At 39.5% G+C, this 16104-nt stretch overlaps 2 protein-coding genes across 4 annotated transcripts in view; one reads left to right on the forward strand and one right to left on the reverse strand.

Annotated features, from left to right (window-relative positions):
• Positions 1-1247, forward strand: part of C9H1orf210 (chromosome 9 C1orf210 homolog) — a 57119-nt gene extending 55872 nt beyond the window's left edge. For both annotated transcript variants that reach the window (XM_075286448.1, XM_075286449.1), the window contains one exon: positions 598-1247. In XM_075286448.1, coding sequence (XP_075142549.1) covers positions 598-920 — 323 coding nt within the window. In that variant the 3' untranslated portion in view covers positions 921-1247. The remainder of the gene's footprint in view (positions 1-597) is intronic.
• A 1115-nt stretch (positions 1248-2362) lies between these two features.
• Positions 2363-15647, reverse strand: TMEM125 (transmembrane protein 125). Of its 2 annotated transcripts, none has more exons than XM_075286596.1 (2): positions 15536-15647; positions 2363-6329 (listed from the first exon to the last, which is right to left on the reverse strand). In XM_075286596.1, exon 2 carries the CDS (start codon positions 5963-5965, stop codon positions 5309-5311), a length of 657 nt encoding a protein of 218 aa, XP_075142697.1. In that variant the 5' UTR covers positions 5966-6329; positions 15536-15647; the 3' UTR covers positions 2363-5308. The 2 variants fall into 2 exon arrangements, with proteins under 2 accessions (XP_075142697.1, XP_075142699.1); XM_075286598.1 differs by lacking the exon at positions 15536-15647 and adding an exon at positions 15222-15248.
• Positions 15648-16104: the final 457 nt, after the last annotated feature.

Raw genomic sequence — 16104 nt, forward strand, 5'->3', positions numbered from 1 at the left:
CGTAATGGCGGCAGTCAGACTGTGGGTGTGATGGGGGCGCTCTGTGGTTAGTCGGCAGCCGCGGGCTTTGTGTACGCTGCCGTCACCGTTCCTGCCTTCTCAGCTTCTTCCTTATTTGTACAAGGTTGTTAATAGTAGTGCACACAAAGCTGACTGTTCACGTCCTCCACCCGCTCGTGTTTACTGAGCAGCCATTGTCTCCCACTGCCTGGCTACACAAGAACTCAACCAGAACAGGTGTGGAACTACAAGTCTCAGCATGCACTCACATTCACTAATCACTTGGTGTGAAGATAAAGCACTAGGTGCCATAGAGGTCGCTATGGATCCATAGGGACTGGAGCTCTAGCTTAGGTCGGCCACATTCCTGTTCCTCAGGGGTGGAGCTAAAATGAGGCAGAGCTCCGCCCAGTATCTATAGTGGTCACAGTTATGACAAACAAGGTTCATCGTGTCTTATCTTCTCCGAGGGTTCAGGTTATAGGCAAGGATTTATCTGGGATCAGAGGCGATGGGCTAAGGAGATGTATTTTGCCTTTCTCTTTGGGTTGTCAGGATCTGAATATCTACATTGATGATTTTGTTTGTGCTCCACAGCTACCCCCTTACCCACCACAGCGTCCTCTCAGGGTAGATCCTGGCCGTACCTGGTGGGGTTTGTGCTGATCGCAGGCACCGTGTCGCTTCTCATCGCTGTTGTCGCCAAGTGCAATCTCTTCCATCGCTATTTCCGCAGTTATCGTCATCGCCCTCTGCCCGAGAACGAATGGATTACAGAGTCTCAGAGTGACCTGCCCGGCGCCCCGCTACCGCCACAAGACGATGAGGACGGGTTTATAGAGGACAATTATATCCAACCAGAGGACCACCGAGAAGAGCTGGATGAGGACGACGCTCATATACCCCATGGGGAGCTGTAAGACTTGTGCAGACAGGGCCCTCAAGAGTCTGGTCATATTTGGTTCTGTAGAGGAAGATCACAGATAAGTCCCTGGATTGGCCAAGTCTGGAGGTCCCGCCCATGAGGAGCAAGCCCCATAAGGAATGCACTGAGCCAAGATGGCTGCAGCAGTATTTGTGATGTTATAGATCAGATCTGAAGATTGTGTCACCTGTGAAGGTCAATCAGTGGTCAACACTCCAAATACTCCAATCACACCCACACTCCATTCACAACCAAATCTCTAATCCCCTTTATTCTCGGAGTCATTTCATTTCATGTATTAATAAAAGATCATCTAAATGTTTTCACTTGTTATTTAGAGACTTGTAATGTATAATCCTTTGCTGTAATAATAATCATCTCTCCGTGCACCGACTCTCTGCGGCCAGTCTAAGCAAGCAGAGCTGCAGTATAAAGTATGGAGCGACAGCAACCTAAAGGTATGTTCAGACATGAGACAATGCTGGAGTCCCAGATCACAGTCAGACTACCTGAGACGCAGACAGACAATGTAGGAAAGGCGCAGAGTCCCAGATCATCACAGAGTCCCCACCAGCGGGCGCTCACACAATACAGATCTGTACAGCTGCCATGATCCTCAGTAGGTGAGCTCCCCTAGTGGTGGCTGCAGGTAAACACAATTGTATCTGTGCAGGGGATTTGGAGCTGTGTATCAGTATAGTGGAGCTGATATGGAACAGAAGAAGGGAATGGATCAGTGCAAGAAACACAATGACAACATCCGGAATCATAGCGGCGGTTTATTATCGTGTCATATAGATAAACTGTATATATATATATATATATTAGCCTCTCATTAAATTACTATCATTTATATGTAAAAATAGATTCTGTCTGTACCACAAGTACCAGCATCACAGATGCAATAGGATAGAAAGCTCAGGACAGATCCTGTGATAGGAAGGACCTGCAGGGGGCCCCTACACAGGACCAGGGGCCACCACAGTCATATGAGGTCTCGCTGCAGCTTGTGGAGTGATCTGTGGCTGATCCTGCCAGCGACGATCACTTCTATTAATGTACAATATATCGCTATCTATCTATTAAAATATAAACCTGATATGAATCTAGATACAACGTTGCAAATCCTTTGTGCTAATGTATTATATTATACTCCAGTTACATCCTGAGCTGCATTCTCAGGTCTGCTGAAACCTCATGTTTTACACTCTATTCACACCCAGAGCTGCAGTCAGAGTTCTGCTGACACATCCGGAGCTGCATTCACCATTCTGCTTGTGTCAGTCGCTGCGCTGTCTATTGTGGCTGTCAGGTCTATCAGGATGGATTTTATCTGTACAACCTTCCTTAGTCCCCTGGAAATAAGTGGTGCATGTGGTGTCCGGCGGCCGCTTATCACCCCTCCCCCCATAGATAGAACATGAACCCCAGCCCCGCTATCATGTCTGATCTCAATGTAACTCATCCTGTATGTGCCTGCTGTGAACACTACATCTCCCACAATACATCACAGCACAACATGTGATACCCCAATTACTAAACTAAACCAGCAGGGGGCAGTGGAAGGATACAGCTCTGGATGTGACTAGAGTGTAAGACATGATACAATTCAAGTTAAGTACAAGACAAGCAAAGTATATAGAAAGTTACTGAACAGATGATATGTGGATGTGTCTTGGGGGAGGGGGTGCCGTTAGAATATTCCCCCTCAGCTGCTCCTATATGTGACACCAGGAGACAGGGAGTCAGCAGACAGTGTCAGCGGTGTGGGGGAGGGGCGCTGACCATGGGGCTGGATAGCTTGTTCTGCTGACATACAAGTTACACTAGGCTCACACTAGCCTATGGCCGTCCTCCTGGGGACCCAAAAAATGGAAACCTAATCTGCTTATAAAGCGGTTACCATGGACCTCATAGACTATAATGGGGTCCGCCAGGTTTCCGCCTGACAAAATACCTGCAGGACTTTCTTTACAACGGAGACCGAGCGTTAATGTGAACCTGGCCCTGCAAGATCTGGGACCCCAAACCAAAATGTATACAGGACCCCCGACCATCATTTAACCATTTCTAACACTGTTGTCCTCTGAGGCTGCGTTCACACAGTACAGTTACTGCTTCGTATAAAAAACAGCCGTGTGCAGGATTTCTGTGTAGGATTTTGGTGCATCGTCCATGCGTGTTATTGTGTAGGCACTGCATGATGCTTCGTTTCTCCTGTGGGGAAATCTAACACTCACTCTGTGGTTGCCTTATAGATTATCGCTGCGGCATCAGGTCTACAAAAAGGGGCTGCAAAAACTGCTCACAAAAGTGGTAAATTGTATCTGAATCCTGCTCCTGTTACATTGTATGTCTATGCTGTTTCTGTACGCTGTTTCTGTTATCATGTATCTGTCATGTTGTATGTGTTCATTATTTCTGTTATGTTGCATCTGTATACTGTATCTGTCATGTTTGTATGTGTACACTGTTACTGTTAAATTGTATCTGTACATTGTCATTGCTACATTGTATCTGTACACTGTTTCTGTTACATTGTATCTGTACACTGTTTCTATTACATTGTATCTGTATACTGTATCTGTCACATTGCATGTATACACAGTTTCTGTTACATTGTGTCTGTATACTGTATCTGTCACGTATGTGTACACTGCTTCTATTACATTGTATCTGTACACTGTATCTGTCACATTGCATGTATACACGGTTTCTGTTACATTGTGTCTGTACACTGTATCTGTCACATATATGTACACTGTTTCTGTTACATTGTATCTGTACACTGTTTCTATTACATTGTATCTGTACACTGTATCTGTCACGTATATGTACACTGTTTCTGTTACATTGTATCTGTACACTGTTTCTATTACATTGTATCTGTACACTGTATCTGTCACGTTGTATGTGTACACTGTTTCTGTTACATTGTATCTGTACACTGTATCTGTCATGTTGTATGTGTACACTGTTTCTGTTACATTGTATCTGTACACTGTTTCTATTACATTGTATCTGTACACTGTCTCGGTTACCTTGTATCTGTTGTTTATGATGGTTTCCCAGCATGCATTTTTCTCATACATTACATTTGTCTTTCTCTACTTTCAGTGTTTGCCCTCATTGTCACTTAATGTGATTGGCGCAGTGGAGAAGCCGGGTCAAGGACACCACAACTCCCAGCAATAACAGTAGGAGACTCATGGACATCACAAGGACACTTGTAACCAGAGTATATTGTGTCATGTTTATGTCATTTACCAAAATGTTGAGTAAATCTGTATATACTTTGCTTTGCTAATCTTGATTATAGTATGTGTTATACTCCAGTCACATCCAGAGCTGCCTAGAAAATTGTGCTTTCATGTTACCAGAAAGCAGAGCATTGTGAGAGCTCAGATGACCCTTCGGCTAAGGCCCCACGGCGGGAGCTTTCTGGCGATATAATATCGTCGGCCCCACTGGCGATATAATTGACATGCTGCAATTTCCAAAACCGCGCCGGCAAATCGCTGCATTTCCGTCCCGTGTTGCCCCGGCCTGACATGGTTACTCTTTCACTATTAGATCACATCACTGTAAGTAGTAACCAACACAATGTTCGATGTCACTTTGGATGTGACTGGAGGACACAATCTGCTCCCACTTACGATCAGGATTTCAAATTTTGGTATTTGAGTTTCAAATTTCTAATATTTTTTTCATTCTCCTTCAAATCTCCTTTTCTATTTGATGAATCACTTGAGAATTTGTGGAGCGTATATCTCGTGTGTGCACATTCCTTGTGGGCATCTCACGTGGAGATACAGGAGGACCTTCTACAGGTGTCACAAGAACTTCTGTGTTTTTCTTGCTGTTAATGGAAAATGAAGGGGTTAAAGATTAAGAATCTCCCAAGAACTTGAGAATTGTTCAGTATATTGTGTCTAAAATCAGGTGCAAAGTCGGTGAGGAGCAGCGGCCAACTTCAAGTAAATGTGATTGGATCAAGAATGGATTTCAGGATGGACGTCATTGACTCCTACTATGTCCTCATGACATCATCAAGTCTCATCGTAACTTCAATATGACATCACCAAGACCCCAAAATGATATCAAAGTTACCCTGTCATGTCCTTATCATGACATCAGCATGACATAACCAAGACTCCTTGATGACATCATCAAGAACCCAATATGACATCATCATGGCCCCATGACATTACCAGGACCCTAACATGTCATCACCATGATCCTATGATGTCCTCCATATCATAATCTCCTCGTGACATCATCATGACCTTATATCCTAGCCATGACAATTTTGGCTCAGATTCGCAGATGTTGGTAAAATTCCGCAGGGCTCTACCTCATTCGCCTCTCTGGCCTAGGATGGGCTCAGATGAGGTTGGCCAAACTTGAGGTGGTGTTCTGCCGTTGATGTAATTGTCCAGAGATGGAGAACACCCCAATATTACGGGGATGAAACCGGCTAGAAACGCAAGATCTGCAAAACATCAATATAGTGAATATAAGGACAGCGGTGAGGATAACGGAGCCCACAACGACCAGTGACACCCCCACAGAGTGCATGGTGACCAGGACAGGAGGGAAGCCTGGACTCTCTCCCGAAACAGAAAGCAGAAGTAGGACAATGCCACAAATGAGGATGATGATGGAGCTTATGAGGAAAACCAGCGTGTCCGCCAAACCTCCGCTCTTCAGCATGTTGATGTGTTCACGGCGGGTCAAACATTGCATGTCCTGGATAGCCGAGCTTAGAAGTTGCTTCAGTAAAACCAACAAGGCGAGTATACAAAGAGTTGCCCCAACGGCCAATCTCCACTCTCCAGATCGACTAGTGGTGGTGGAGAGGAGCACAATCCCCCCAACGCCGCAGGCCAAGATCAGGAGCACAGAGAGACAGTAGCAGATGATGGACTTGACCGGCTCTCTAGACCACCACAGCTCTGTGTGCTCCTCAAGAGCTTCACTCTGGATCTGTTCTTGGTTGGGTGGAGCCCTCGGTGGTGGCAGCTCATCAATGGACGACATGGCGAGAGCACAGAAACAAACAGAGAGTTCCTAAAGTATCAGCAGAATGTCAAGGATTGTTCTCTAGGGTTACAGCCATGATGGACAATGGGACGGAGAGGAGACTATGGAGCACAGTTCACGGACACCGGAGCTGCTGGACATGTCATGGTGGAAGGCTCCAGAAGACTCAACCTATAATGGAGACCCAGCTGAGGGACACAATCACAGGAAGACATAGGACGGCAGGACGCCCCGCTAATGGACATCTGGTAGTCAGCGTCATATGGGACAGAAGTTCCTTCCTGTTGGTTCAAAGCTCAACGTGGTCTTCTTTGATGATTATGACGGAGGTCTCCACTTAGTCTTCAGGGTGACGCGTCACCTAAAAGATGAAAGGATCAATAGATTAGTGTTTGATTAAACATCCTGGAAAGGGAGGACAAACATGGAGGCCTAAGTCAACTATGAGAAGGACCATACAGGGCAGTCATGACTAATCAATCACACTGGATATGGATATATATACATGTAATGATAGAGAAGAGCAGACATGATTAATTTATCCCACAGGTTATATATAACAATGACACAGAAACGGTATACACAAATAGAAGGACTGTACAGGCCAGACATGACTAATCGATCCTATATAGTGATATACAAACAAGGACTGTACAGGCCAGACATGACTAATCGATCCTATATAGTGATATTCAAACAAATAGAAGGACTGTACAGGCTAGACATGACTAATCAATCCTATATAGTGATATACAAACAAATAGAAGGACTGTACAGGCCAGACATGACTAATCGATCCTATATAGTGATATACAAACAAATAGAAGGACTGTACAGGCCAGACATGACTAATCGATCCTATATAGTGATATACAAACAAATAGAAGGACTGTACAGGCCAGACATGACTAATCGATCCTATATAGTGATATACAAACAAATAGAAGGACTGTACAGGCCAGACATGACTAATCGATCCTATATAGTGATATACAAACAAATAGAAGGACTGTACAGGCCAGACATGACTAATCGATCCTATATAGTGATATACAAACAAACAAGGACTGTACAGGCCAGACATGACTAATCGATCCTATATAGTGATATACAAACAAACAAGGACTGTACAGGCCAGACATGACTAATCGATCCTATATAGTGATATACAATCAAATAGAAGGACTGTACAGGCCAGACATGACTAATCAATCCTATATAGTGATATACAAACAATTAGAAGGACTGTACAGGCCAGACATGACTAATCGATCCTAATGGAATTAAATATAAATATATTAAATTGGTAAAATAGATTTGTTTAGGTGTGACCTCTGTAGGGCTCCGGGGACACCCCCCCAACACCAGGTAGGATCGCCCACTTTTGGGCAGAGTTTCATGGATTATTTCCAGATATTCTGGTCACTCGGCCGTCCTGTCCATTACAACCTGCTCTGTGTCTGATGATTCCGTCAGGTTTTTAGTTTCTTCCTGGATACAATATTACAGAATGTTCCATTGTCCGAATCGCCAAGAAACCTGATGACAAATATTTCCATCTCTCCAGTACAATCTCATCCACCATAAGGACGGGCCCCATTGTCAATCTAGGCAGATTATCGGGAGCCATCGTCACCCTCATATTATGGATACGGCAGGTTTGTGGCTTTGTTTATAAGTAGTGTGAACAGACCCCAATACACTTAACACTTGCCTGGTTGTACTTGAGAAGGAAACACTTGTCCTTTATCCCTCCTGGCGCTGACACTTCTCCCTCTCCCCAGGCTCCCCCTGTACTTACCTCCTGTGCTGTAGAGTAGGAGGCACGAGGCTGCGGGTGTCTCAGTCCACTGTGAGTGTCTGGGGGGCAGGCCGGGTGCACCGCTGGCATCATGTCCCCTCTCATTGTGACTCTTGGCACTAACTGCTCTCCCTGTCACCAAGTTACTCTGCCCGCAGCCTGACAGAGGAGGAGCCGCCTGTAACCCTTCACATCCTACCACCTCTGATATCAGCACAAGGGGCAGGGAGACAATTGTTTCCTCCATGGGAAGTTACTGACTCCCTCACATGTCCTCCCTCTATTACAAGCTCTCCTTAAAAAAGAAGTTTCTTTCACCCAACTTTCCCACATTCCAAACAATGAGTGACCACCCCAGTAAGGAATCTATATGGGGCTGGGAGTGGAACAACCTCTGCCCAACCTCAACTGGCTGATAACTGTGAGCAATAGCTTATGACAGAAATAAAGCAAAGTTCTTCTGAGGTCACTGGACATTCTCTGCTCCTCCATCTTTCCTTTACTGTATATCTGCTGTTTCAGTTTCTCACCATTTCTAAGATCTCCGATTGCTGTCGGTGTAAAGGGATTTTCTTACATCCAGAAGCTTAAAGCCCTCTGGACCTGACGCTTCTCACGGCTGAGGGTTTGTGACAATTGTTGGACTCCAAACTGATACATTAGAACTTCACTGATACATTGTAACAGATTATCAGGACCGCAGGGAGATTTGTGCTTCTGATGTATGTTCACACACTGGAGAATTATCTGCGTACTTACACTATAGGCATTATATGGGAACGTAGGAGCGGTATTGTAGTAGTTATATTCTTATATATAGGAGTAGTATTATAGTAGTTATATTCTTGTACATAGGGGTAGTATTATAGTAGTTATATTCTTGTACATAGGAGTAGTATTATAGTAGTTATATTCTTGTACATAGGAGGTAGTATTATAGTAGTTATATTCTTGTACATAGGAGGCAGTATTATAGTAGTTATATTCTTGTACATAGGAGTAGTATTATAGTAGTTATATTCTTGTACATAGGAGTAGTATTATAGTAGTTATATTCTTGTACATAGGAGGTAGTAGTATAGTAGTTATATTCTTGTACATAGGAGTAGTAGTATAGTAGTTATATTCTTGTACATAGGAGCAGTATTATAGTAGTTATATTCTTGTACATAGGAGTAGTATTATAGTAGTTATATTCTTGTACATAGGAGTAGTATTATAGTAGTTATATTCTTGTACATAGGAGGTAGTATTATAGTAGTTATATTCTTGTACATAGGAGTAGTATTATAGTAGTTATATTCTTGTACATAGGAGGCAGTATTATAGTAGTTATATTCTTGTACATAGGAGTAGTATTATAGTAGTTATATTCATGTACATAGGAGTAGTATTATAGTAGTTATATTCTTGTACATAGGTGTAGTATTATAGTAGTTATATTCTTGTACATAGGAGTAGTATTATAGTAGTTATATTCTTGTACATAGGAGCAGTATTATAGTAGTTATATTCTTGTACATAGGAGGTAGTATTATAGTAGTTATATTCTTGTACATAGGAGTAGTATTATAGTAGTTATATTCTTGTACATAGGAGTAGTAATATAGTAGTTATATTCTTGTACATAGGAGTAGTATTATAGTAGTTATATTCTTGTACATAGGAGTAGTATTATAGTAGTTATATTCTTGTACATAGGAATAGTATTATAGTAGTTATATTCTTGTACATAGGAGCAGTATTATAGTAGTTATATTCTTGTACATAGGAGTAGTATTATAGTAGTTATATTCTTGTACATAGGAGCAGTATTATAGTAGTTATATTCTTGTACATAGGGGGCAGTATTATAGTAGTTATATTCTTGTACATAGGAGGTAGTATTATAGTAGTTATATTCTTGTACATAGGAGTAGTATTATAGTAGTTATATTCTTGTACATAGGAGTAGTATTATAGTAGTTATATTCTTGTACATAGGAGCAGTATTATAGTAGTTATATTCTTGTACATAGGGGGCAGTATTATAGTAGTTATATTCTTGTACATAGGAGGTAGTATTATAGTAGTTATATTCTTGTACATAGGAGTAGTATTATAGTAGTTATATTCTTGTATATAGGAGGTAATATTATAGTAGTTATATTCTTGTACATAGGAGTAGTATTATAGTAGTTATATTCTTGTACATAGGAGGTAGTATTATAGTAGTTATATTCTTGTACATAGGGGGCAGTATTATAGTAGTTATATTCTTGTACATAGGAGGTAGTATTATAGTAGTTATATTCTTGTACATAGGAGTAGTATTATAGTAGTTATATTCTTGTACATAGGAGTAGTATTATAGTAGTTATATTCTTGTACATAGGAGTAGTATTATAGTAGTTATATTCTTGTATATAGGAGTAGTATTATAGTAGTTATATTCTTGTACACAGGTGTAGTATTATAGTAGTTATATTCTTGTACATAGGAGTAGTATTATAGTCGTTATATTCTTGTACACAGGTGTAGTATTATAGTAGTTATATTCTTGTACATAGGAGTAGTATTATAGTAGTTATATTCTTGTACATAGGAGCAGTATTATAGTAGTTATATTCTTGTACATAGGAGTAGTATTATAGTAGTTATATTCTTGTATATAGGAGTAGTATTATAGTAGTTATATTCTTGTACATAGGAGCAGTATTATAGTAGTTATATTCTTGTACATAGGAGGTAGTATTATAGTAGTTATATTCTTGTACATAGGGGGCAGTATTATAGTAGTTATATTCTTGTACATAGGAGTAGTATTATAGTAGTTATATTCTTGTACATAGGAGTAGTATTATAGTAGTTATATTGTACATAGGAGTAGTATTATAGTAGTTATATTCTTGTATATAGGAGTAGTATTATAGTAGTTATATTCTTGTACATAGGAGTAATATTATAGTAGTTACAGTCCTATGAAAAAGTTTGGGCACCCCTCTTAATCATTTTTAGTTCTAAATATTTTGGTGTTTGCAGCAGCCATTTCAGTTTGATATATCTAATAACTGATGGACACAGTAATATTTCAGGATTGAAATGAGGTTTATTGTACTAACAGAAAATGCGCAATATGCATTAAACCAAAATTTGACCAGTGCAAAAGTATGGGCACCTCAACAGAAAAGTGACATTAATATTTAGTAGATCCTCCTTTTGCAAAGATAACAGCCTCTAGTCGCTTCCTGTAGCTTTTAATCAGTTCCTGGATCCTGGATGAAGGGATTTTGGACAAACAATTCAAGTTCAGTTAAGTTAGATGGTCGCCGAGCATGGACAGCCCGCTTCCAATCATCCCACAGAAGTTCAATGATATTCAGGTCTGGGGACTGGGATGGCCATTCCAGAACATTGTAATTGTTCCTCTGCATGAATGCCTGAGTCGATTTGGAGCGGTGTTTGGACATTGTATTGCTGAAATCTCCATCCCCGGCGTAACTTCAACTTCGTCACTGATTCTTGAACATTATTCTCAAGAATCTGCTGATACTGAGTGGAATCCATGCGACCCTCAACTTTAACAAGATTCCCGGTGCCGGCATTGGCCACACAGCCCCAAAGCATGATGGAACCTCCACCAAATTTTACAGTGGGTAGCATGTGTTTTTCTTGGAATGCTGTTTCTTTTTGGACGCCATGCATAACGCCTTTTTTTATAACCAAACAACTCAATCTTTGTTTCCAAAATGAAGTTGGCTTCTCCAAATGTGCTTTTTCATACCTCAGGCAACTCTATTTGTGGCGTACGTGCAGAAACGGCTTCTTTCTCATCACTCTCCCATACAGCTTCTATTTGTGCAAAGTGCGCTGTATTGCTGACCGATGCACAGTGACACCATCTGCAGCAAGATGATGCTGCAGCTCTTTGGAGGTGGTCTGTGGATTGTCCTTGACTCTTCTCACCATTCTTCTTCTCTGCCTTTCTGATATTTTTCTTGGCCTGCCACTTCTGGGCTTAACAAGAACTGTCCCTGTGGTCTTCCATTTACTTACTATGTTCCTCACAGTGGAAACTGACAGGTTAAATCTCTGAGACAACTTTTTGTATCCTTCCCCTGAACAACTATGTTGAACAATCTTTGTTTTCAGATCATTTGAGAGTTGTTTTGAGTAGCCCATGATGCCACTCTTCAGAGGAGATTCAAATAGTAGAACAACTTGCAATTGGCCACCTTAAATACCTTTTTTCAAGATTGGATACTCCTGGCTATGAAGTTCAAAGCTCACTGAGGTTACAAAACCAATTTTGTGCTTCAGTAAGTCAGTAAAAAGTAGTTAGGGGAATTCAAATCAATAAAATGATAAGGGTGCCCATACTTTTGCACTGGTCAAATTTTGGTTTAATGCATATTGCGCATTTTCTGTTAGTACAATAAACCTCATTTCAATCCTGAAATATTACTGTGTCCATCAGTTATTAGATATATCAAACTGAAATGGCTGTTGCAAACACCAAAATTTTTAGAACTAAAAATGATTAAGAGGGGTGCCCAAACTTTTTCATAGGACTGTATATTCTTGTATATAGGAGTAGTATTATAGTAGTTATATTCTTGTACATAGCAGTAGTATTATAGTAGTTATATTCTTGTACATAGGAGCAGTATTATAGTAGTTATATTCTTGTACATAGGAGTAGTATTATAGTAGTTATATTCTTGTACATAGGGGGTAGTATTATAGTAGTTATATTCTTGTACATAGGAGGTAGTATTATAGTAGTTATATTCTTGTACATAGGAGGTAGTATTATAGTAGTTATATTCTTGTACATAGGAGTAGTATTATAGTAGTTATATTCTTGTACATAGGAGCAGTATTATAGTAGTTATATTCTTGTACATAGGAGTAGTATTATAGTAGTTATATTCTTGTATATAGGAGGTAGTATTATAGTAGTTATATTCTTGTACATAGGAGTAGTAGGAGCAGTATTATAGTAGTTATATTCTTGTATATAGGAGTAGTATTATAGTAGTTATATTCTTGTACATAGGAGTAGTATTATAGTAGTTATATTCTTGTACATAGGAGCAGTATTATAGTAGTTATATTCTTGTACATAGGAGTAGTATTATAGTAGTTATATTCTTGTACATAGGAGCAGTATTATAGTAGTTATATTCTTGTACATAGGAGGTAGTATTATAGTAGTTATATTCTTGTACATAGGAGCAGTATTATAGTAGTTATATTCTTGTATATAGGAGCAGTATTATAGTAGTTATATTCTTGTACATAGGAGGTAGTATTATAGTAGTTATATTCTTGTACATAGGAGGTAGTATTATAGTAGTTATATTCTTGTACATAGGAGCAGTATTATAGTAGTTATATTCTTGTATATAGGAGCAGTATTATAGTAGTTATATTCTTGTACATAGGAGGTAGTATTATAGTAGTTATATTCTTGTACATAGGAGTAGTATTATAGTAATTATATTCTTGTATATAGGAGCAGTATTATAGTAGTTATATTCTTGTACATAGGAGGTAGTATTATAGTAGTTATATTCTTGTACATAGGAGCAGTATTATAGTAGTTATATTCTTGTACATAGGAGCAGTATTATAGTAGTTATATTCTTGTACATAGGAGTAGTATTATAGTAGTTATATTCTTGTATATAGGAGGTAGTATTATAGTAGTTATATTCTTGTACATAGGAGTAGTATTATAGTAGTTATATTCTTGTACATAGGAGCAGTATTATAGTAGTTATATTCTTGTACATAGGAGGTAGTATTATAGTAGTTATATTCTTGTACATAGGAGCAGTATTATAGTAGTTATATTCTTGTACATAGGAGTAGTATTATAGTAGTTATATTCTTGTACATAGGAGGTAGTATTATACTAGTTATATTCTTGTACATAGGAGTAGTATTATAGTAGTTATATTCTTGTACATAGGAGGTAGTATTATAGTAGTTATATTCTTGTACATAGGAGGTAGTATTATAGTAGTTATATTCTTGTACATAGGAGTAGTATTATAGTAGTTATATTCTTGTACATAGGAGTAGTATTATAGTAGTTATATTCTTGTACATAGGAGTAGTATTATAGTAGTTATATTCTTGTACATAGGAGTAGTATTATAGTAGTTATATTCTTGTACATAGGAGTAGTATTATAGTAGTTATATTCTTGTACATAGGAGTAGTATTATAGTAGTTATATTCTTGTACATAGGAGGTAGTATTATAGTAGTTATATTCTTGTACATAGGAGCAGTATTATAGTAGTTATATTCTTGTACATAGGAGTAGTATTATAGTAGTTATATTCTTGTACATAGGAGCAGTATTATAGTAGTTATATTCTTGTACATAGGGGGTAGTATTATAGTAGTTATATTCTTGTACATAGGAGGTAGTATTATAGTAGTTATATTCTTGTACATAGGAGGTAGTATTATAGTAGTTATATTCTTGTACATAGGAGTAGTATTATAGTAGTTATATTCTTGTACATAGGAGCAGTATTATAGTAGTTATATTCTTGTACATAGGAGCAGTATTATAGTAGTTATATTCTTGTACATAGGGGGTAGTATTATAGTAGTTATATTCTTGTACATAGGAGGTAGTATTATAGTAGTTATATTCTTGTACATAGGAGGTAGTATTATAGTAGTTATATTCTTGTACATAGGAGTAGTATTATAGTAGTTATAGTCTTGTACATAGGAGGTAGTATTATAGTAGTTATATTCTTGTACATAAGAGTAGTATTATAGTAGTTATAGTCTTGTACATAGGAGGTAGTATTATAGTAGTTATATTCTTGTACATAGGAGTAGTATTATAGTAGTTATATTCCTGTACATAGGAGTAGTATTATAGTAGTTATATTCTTGTACATAGGAGGTAGTATTATAGTAGTTATATTCTTGTACATAGTTGGTAGTATAATAGTAGTTATATTGCACTGTTTTGTAGCTGTATGTATATACTTTATGTGCTGTTGTTTTGCTCCATTTATTTCAGCAGTATTATATACGTCACACAGTAGGTTGGGCCCTCTTATACCGGTGCCCAGGAGTTCTCGGATTTGCTCACTGCTTTACACTGCAGGGAATACTCTCATCATCCTGAGCAGTAGTATATAATGTAATGTATGATGAGAGTTATGCTTTCTGCTGGCAGGGGCAATTCATTATTTTTGTGCATGGGGCTTGGTTCAGAGATAAGATTAGCTGCTTTCTCCTCCAGAGCAGCAATCTTGGTCTGGACTTAGCTCCTTACTCCTTATTATCTTGAATGACTTGTACAGTGGATCCAGTGACGCATTTTACTCGCCGCTCCTTGGGATTTACAGCCGGAGTCTGCTGTACAGTAAACCATCTTAATCCCTTCCCAGCTTTCCCACATTCCTGAATTACAAGTCTCCATATGCAGGGATACCTTCTTTGTATCTTTATTAGTTGTCATTCCACTTTCCTGGACACAGATCACTATAGCATGGTTGTGCTCTGTCATGGCATAGCAGCCTCAGCCCCCTTACTTTGAGCTCGGCTGCCCATGCCCCTCACCTCCATGTTATCCCTTACGTTACAGGTGCGCCCCCTAGGACCACAGGTACAGGTGTGACCACAGGTCATAGAAACCAAACGTCATTGATTTTTATCTGCATCAGGCAAAGTCCTGAAGGAGTTAAACCTCTGCGGCTGCTGACACACACGGCATACATCATACATGTAAGAGACATGTGGACTTACCAATAGCAGTGTCCTCAGGTGCTGGCCATGTCTGGGGGGTGGCAGTCACCCCCTCCCCCTTCCTCTTCCTCCTCCTCGTCTTGTCCCTGTCTTACAGGATTCCTGCTCTTGTTTATTATTCACAGGTGGAAATTCTATCTCTTCCTCCTTGGCAGAGTCCAGTGTTGCGATTGGCTGGCGCTGCAGTGACAGGAAGGGCAGGAACATTCCAGGTGATGATTCTGCTCCACCTGCGGCTCTACCTGGCACCTCCTCCGCCGCTCGCTCTCGCCTTCCCCTCACTTTTATTTCACTGGTTTTTAATTCCATTTATTACTAGGAAAGTTGGGTGATAACTTACAGGGACTACGAATCCCTGGAGAATGAGGCAGTTTTTCCATTCAGGGGTCTGGAAAAGCTGAGTGAACTGTTCTTAAGGTGAATTAATAAGAGACGAGAGTCTAATCCTATGGCGCGACATTCTGCGACTTTCTTGTTTATTAGGTGACTCTTCTTATATATACGCGCCTGAGTCGTGTGTCAGACCTTTCTGGGTTACTTTAGATTCCTGGTGACAACTACTAATGATG

This window comes from Leptodactylus fuscus, chromosome 9 (genome assembly GCF_031893055.1).
Source record: "Leptodactylus fuscus isolate aLepFus1 chromosome 9, aLepFus1.hap2, whole genome shotgun sequence".
Lineage (NCBI taxonomy): Eukaryota > Metazoa > Chordata > Amphibia > Anura > Leptodactylidae > Leptodactylus > Leptodactylus fuscus.

What these genes read in the sequence shown, in the direction of transcription:
- TMEM125 (XM_075286596.1), bottom strand. Translation starts at nt 5,965, where the DNA reads ATGTCGTCCATTGATGAGCTGCCACCACCGAGGGCTCCACCCAACCAA.